The sequence below is a fragment of the Leguminivora glycinivorella genome, chromosome 14 (genome assembly GCF_023078275.1).
Source record: "Leguminivora glycinivorella isolate SPB_JAAS2020 chromosome 14, LegGlyc_1.1, whole genome shotgun sequence".
Classification (NCBI taxonomy): domain Eukaryota; kingdom Metazoa; phylum Arthropoda; class Insecta; order Lepidoptera; family Tortricidae; genus Leguminivora; species Leguminivora glycinivorella.
The window spans coordinates 20,043,599-20,049,833 of NC_062984.1; the positions used below are offsets into that span (position 1 = coordinate 20,043,599).

The 6,235-nt window shown below is 39.0% G+C and overlaps 1 protein-coding gene across 1 annotated transcript in view; it reads right to left on the reverse strand.

The window, feature by feature from the left end:
• Positions 1-5,503, reverse strand: part of LOC125233095 (transcription initiation factor TFIID subunit 1) — a 47,489-nt gene extending 41,986 nt beyond the window's left edge. Inside the window, 5 exon segments of the mRNA XM_048138958.1 lie at positions 116-297; positions 1,166-1,292; positions 1,793-2,010; positions 4,885-4,952; positions 5,153-5,503. Coding sequence (XP_047994915.1) covers positions 116-297; positions 1,166-1,292; positions 1,793-2,010; positions 4,885-4,952; positions 5,153-5,372 — 815 coding nt within the window. The 5' untranslated portion in view covers positions 5,373-5,503.
• Positions 5,504-6,235: the final 732 nt, after the last annotated feature.

The following is a 6,235-nucleotide window of genomic DNA, read 5'->3' on the forward strand; positions in this document are numbered from 1 at the left end:
CATCGCTGTGTCTCGCTCCAATGTATGGCCGCCGCTCACCGCTGTCGCGCTTAGACCAATGTCGTGGCTGGGCCGTAAAACCTGGCTTTAAGTAGATAAGGTATACCTATATTACCTTAGTAACTTGTCTTCATCGTCGCTAGCGTACTGAGGTTCATAGTTCTCAGGAGGTTGAGCGGGTGTGTCACTACTAGTGCTGCCACTGCGTCTGCGCCGCCTTCGTTTCTTAACGTAGCGCCATATTTGAGGGAGGCTTGACAGTTTGCCTGGGCCGAAGAGTCGAGAGAATAGAAGCACCTGGATAAAAGTTTTGACGTTAAATAGATTGATTAAATATACCTATGTATTTCTTGAAGAAAACGACACAGTATTTCACACAATTATAAAATAAAGACTCATTACAAGACTAATAAGTTAAGTTCATAATGTACGGCATAACAGGCAGATTTTTTTCTTTATAGCTAAGAGTGGCACTGATACCTGCGACAGTTTTATATGCTCTGCCTAGCTCTTTTGGGAATACAGGAGTGAATTTATGTGCATATATAAATTATTTTATAATTATTATTTGTGAGCGATGCATACATGGAAAACAGCTAAATGCTATTTTTAAAATACTCGTTACTCATTCTATTAGTATTGGAGAATGTGTGTTTAGTAAAACGTCCCACTTTGTTGGTTACCTTTAAGGCGAAATTTACTTGTATCTTTATATGAATAAACTGACAAAGCGGCTTTATAGCAATCGACAATGTGGGACGTTTACCCGTGCACACTCACATATGTATTTATTGAAGAGTAATTTATAGCACTAGAAATTCAAAAGCATGTTTTCTTTAATTATAACACTTTTAACTATAAAACTCCCGTGAGACTCATACATATTTAAAAATATTTTAAGCGGGTTACTCACGTATTAAGTCGATATAGCGTTCGACATGTTTCGGCTCAATTTCGAGAGCCTTTCTCAAGAGTAGCGACACCCCGAACCCCACATGTCGAACGCTATATCGACTTAATACGTGAGTAACCCGCTTAAAATATTTTTAAATATTATAACACTTTTTTTAAACTTATGATTGGCATAAAAGACTTTCCTGAGAATAAATTTAAAAATGTCTGCCTTGGATGAGACTCGAACTCACGGCCTCTGGGTAACACTTACTTTGTCAGGTCTAAAGTCGGGGAAGAGTTCAGTGACATCAGTGTTGGCATATTTGGAAGGCAACATCGCGGCCAGTGGTGTCTCAAGTTTCTTGCTCTCTGATGTTTGGGTCTTTAATGTTCTGTCGCTGTAAAACCAAATAATGAATAACAAAATTAAAGTTTATGTCTACATGTAAATTTGAAAAATAATTTGTAAAATTAATAATATATTAAATATCTTTCTAAAATACACCTATGTTTTAATGTATACCCTGTCCTATTATGTATTCAATAAAGACAATATTTCTTAAATACTGTTTTATTTTTTAAATAACTATTTTGTTACTTAAGTGGAGTTTCGCTAATACAAATTATTATACTCTTATGACTTATGGGACATATTAAATATAGCTGAACTTCTTACGGCCTTTTATGCCGAAAAAATACAACTATGTCGTGTCAATATTTAAATTTGTTTCTAGAAGTTGGTCCTTGAATTTCAATTATTTATAAATTGAATGAAAAGAACAACACTTTTGCTGTAATTGTTTGCAAATTCTGTCCGCAGACTGAATGTTTTATTATTTACCTACTATAGTCTTATTGCTGCATACACTATAACAAGTAAAATTAACAAAAAACTTACGGGATAGTCGAAGGCGGAGGCATAAGCCCCCCATCTCCCTCCATGTCCCCCTCATATCCATCATCACCCGCCCTCTGCTCCTCCTGCTGAAAAATCTCCCCATCTGCATTATCATTCCCTTCCTGCGGACAATCACTTTTAACAGCCGTGTCTACATCCATATCAGCCCCATCTTTGTGTGTCTCTGTGTCCGGTGCCTCCCGATTAGTACTATCTTCCTAGTGTTAACACAAACAGTTGTTAGAACAAAGTGTTGGAGAATTCAGTAGCGAGTAGCTGTTAGCAGACGATGAAATGGATGATAGTCATGGCAGATGTGGATGAAATGGATGACAAATACAACCTGGCAAAACATTTGAAATGGAACTTTTTTTTTATTCTAGTCTGTTCTCATACAAAAGTGACTCGATAGTTGCCACGGTTTACATAGACGGTGGCGCCCCCATTAATTTCTACTCTTTTTTGCCAGACTGTAGTCATGCTATGGTGAAAGTGCTAAAGGTGCCGTGAAAGTGATAAAAGAGTGAAAAAGTGCCCTAAAAACAGTCACATACATATAAAACAAAACTTCCCTTTGTTCTTTCAATTCTCGATAAGCTGAGTTTACACCTGCAAGTTATTGCTGCAAGTTTTGAAACAGAGGTATATGCAAGAAAAAGATGCAGATATTTGCTACTCACTCTTACCCATAGTTGCATCTCAAAACTTGCTGGTGTAAACTCAGCTTATACTGTAGAGATTAAGCGATCAAAAACTCAATAAATAAAAACAGAACAAGTTATGTCATTACAATAACTTTGTATAGTCAGTATGTTTAATAAGTTTTTCTTACAATTAGTCAAACTATGTGTGTGGCCTATTTGCTAAATAAACTTTTATATTTGTATAGTTAAAAATATTGTGCCCGTTCTCCGCCACCCGTGCCCCGCGCCGCACTTATAGGAATGAAGCTCACACTTTTACTCCCAATCTGAGTTTCTGAGTGCCATTGCTTTATTTATGATACAGGCAAACGAGCAGACGGGTCGCCTGATGCTTAGCGATTACCGCCGCATCGACACCTGGCGGGCAATCATGGTCGCGCGATAAATGATAGTTATCCCTGGCCGTTCCTTTCGCACCATTTGTAAGTGAGATAGAGACGGCACGATGTTTTATCGTTTATCGCGCGACCATGCTATCGATGCTGCAACACCAAAGAAGTTGGAAGTGCGTTGCAAACGTTTAACATAGAAGTACGCTCTCTCCTTGAAGGTTTCCTTAGTACCACGATCATTGTACACAGCTGGACAATCCAGGGTCAGAGACAGTCTTGAGGGGCCAGAGATGATTTATAGTAAATTAAAATGATGAAAAAAAAACTCCAGAATTCACACTGAAAACTATAAATATTTTATTTCTACTTTGGATACATGAGCATTTGTGATTCACGTTACTTGAAAAGGCACTGGTGAAAATTAAAATTAAATAGTATTTAATTAAATATAATTTTATTTTTTCTACTAATAACTGGGTTCCGTTAGCAACAATGTCTTGGTCTTCTGGTATACTTGAATATATTTTTGCGTGTACATGTCTCTTCTTTTTATTATGAATGTGTCTTCAGTGTCTTGAATTATGAAATTTATGAATGTGATCCCATTGAATACTTAAACGTCTAGACTCTAGGCAATCATGTTTTCAACGAGTGCTGTCCAGCGGTATCCAGGCGATCTCTGCCGGGCAATTTGCGGCGCACGGAACGCAAACACATCGCCACCTCCACTACGACGTTCGCCCACGAGATTTATCACTCCCATGTAGAAATCTTGATATAATATATTTTCTGGAGACCAAAATGAGACTAGGTCTCCATGTGGCAAACCTTCATCAGCCCATTGACTGCGGAACCGCCTGTCTGGGTTACGTAATCCTTCTGCATCATTACTAACAAAGATGCGGTGATGGCCCGGAGCATCATAGTCAATCTATGCTCTTGAACACACCATCTTAATCTCTTTGCATGCTACAAGGGAGATGAAGTTCTTCACACGATGGACATCTGACTCAAAGTCTTCAATGCCATATCCTGCTGGCATATAATCGTCTGGATTTAGTAACAGTGACTGCTGGTCCCACTCAGCAAAAGGCAAGGAGCTTAAATTATAAAAAGCAGTGCGATCAGCATCTGGTGTGGCAGTATTTGCTAATGCTTGAACTGTCTGTCGAAGATTGGAATACAATATACCAAGGATATCATCTCTAGGACATTGGGAATAGTAAGTATTGTTCTGAAACTCGAAGCAGCCTATTCCATCAAGCAAATTAGCTATGGGAGCGAATGTAACAACCATTGACTTAATGACATCCTGTTCATCCAAAGTCAGTTGAGGTCGATAAAACAGGTCACCCAGACTGATTGTGTTAATCTGACCATGTTTAGTACGCAGAAGACGGTACTCGAATTGCGCAAGTGTCACTCGATAAAAGGCATATGGTGTACATTCAGGAATGACTTTGCGACGACCATACCGCTCATAGATCGTCTTGAACAACCACTGGGTATAGAACCCCACAGCTCTGGTGGTCACGGGAACAACTGTTGCCACATTTTGAAAAGAAAAACTGTCCACAGCGAGAATGAGTCTCTGTAAGCAAAATAGAGCTCATCTATTTTAACATGTATTTCTTTCAGTCCTTGTTTGTTTTCATAGAACTTATCTGTCTTAAAGAATTGCTTTTAAGAATTGATGATGGTTTTTGGATGGCACTCAGACTCAGTTTTTGGTAAACATTGCACCTATGTCAAAATTAGATTGTGTAGGTGACAGCAAACATCTAAGATTGCCCGTTGTGTGTGGCCATTAACACTAACTAGTGTTAATGGCCGGGTCAACACACAACGGGCAATGTCACAATGCAATGTTGTTGTGTGGCAAATGTGGATAAGCCTTGGCTGAGAAACATCTACATTTGAGCAAGCAATTGCTTTGACACTGCTCGCTCTGTGTTAACCTGGTACGCACTTAAATAAAAAAGCCCTTTTAACAGATGAAAGTGTTAGTAATGAGTATATAAGCTATGTAAGCACAGCTTTCTTTATTATGTCTTACTTGAGCATCCTCGGCAACATCATCAATATCAAAAAAGTCTACAGCTGACGGACTTTTAATTGTGTAATCTGAAACAAACATCATTGTTCACTAATTGACTGAAGTTACTGACAATAGGTACATAAATCATTTGAAACTAAGGGTTACAAACCAAACACAATATCACTACTTAAGGGTCACTGGAGGATACACATTTCTGTTTAAGATTTATGCTCTAAAATATCAAATAAAAAGTTAGTTAAGTTAGTAACATTAAGACATGACAAACCTTTTTCCTCTTCCTCTTTCACTTTCTCTTCATTTTCCAGCACTTCAGACAGCATAGAGCCCAGCCCCAGCCGACTGAGTGAGGACAGCATCCGCTTAGAGTCTCCATCAAGCAATCCATCGTCTTCCAGCTGACCAGACTCGTCTATGTTGCCAAACAGAAACCCGGTCAAATCGACGCCACCGCGGTCCTGGTCATTGGGATCGTCGCTGTCACACATGGTGAGGTAAACTACAGTACACTTTTATACATCATTTGTAGATGGAACCACCGAAAAGTGTGAAATAACAGTGCAAAACTAAATAAAAACGATTTTATCAGTCAAGCTTCTCTTCTTTTCACCGTATCGAATGATTTGACGTTTGGTTTGGACTTTGGTGAACTATTTGAACGAATGAAATGAACGGTCATGTCATCAGCCGTCATTTTTCGACGTGCGCTGTTTGAGACACGATTTAAATTGTCGATAGTGATAGCTATTTACAATATTTTAATATGGCAACCCATTATATAAAAAAAATGTAAAATGGCGGCAGAGCTAAGTGGCGCGAACTGGCGTGGCGCGACGATTGTAAGTTTATATTCTTCTTTGTAATTATGCTGACTTAGTGCTATTAAGTAAACGTAAGGGTATTTTAAAATTTGTAAGTTAATAATTTGTTGTGTGTGATGTGTTGTTGTTTAAGCGCTTGTAGCCTAGCGGTAAGTGCGTGCGACTTTCCTTCTGGAGGTCGCGGGTTCGAACCCCGGCTCGCACCAATGAGTTTTTCACGTATGTGCGAAATGTCATTTGATATTTGCCAGTCGCTTTTCGGTGAAGGAAAACATCGTGAGGAAACCGGACTAATTCCAATAAGCGAAGGAGGGTAGATCGCGCGCTGTCTATCTATACAACTTTAACATCCACCCGCCTTCGTCAGTGTTCCGTGATCATGATGCATGCAACTGCGTCGAAATATCGGGAGCTCGACAAAAATCAAAAAGGTAATCACGGTCTAGTTATATCCCGGTCAACATAGAAATATTACATATAGAATACTAGTTTCCATACAACTCATCGGCCAACAATGAAGCCAAAACCCG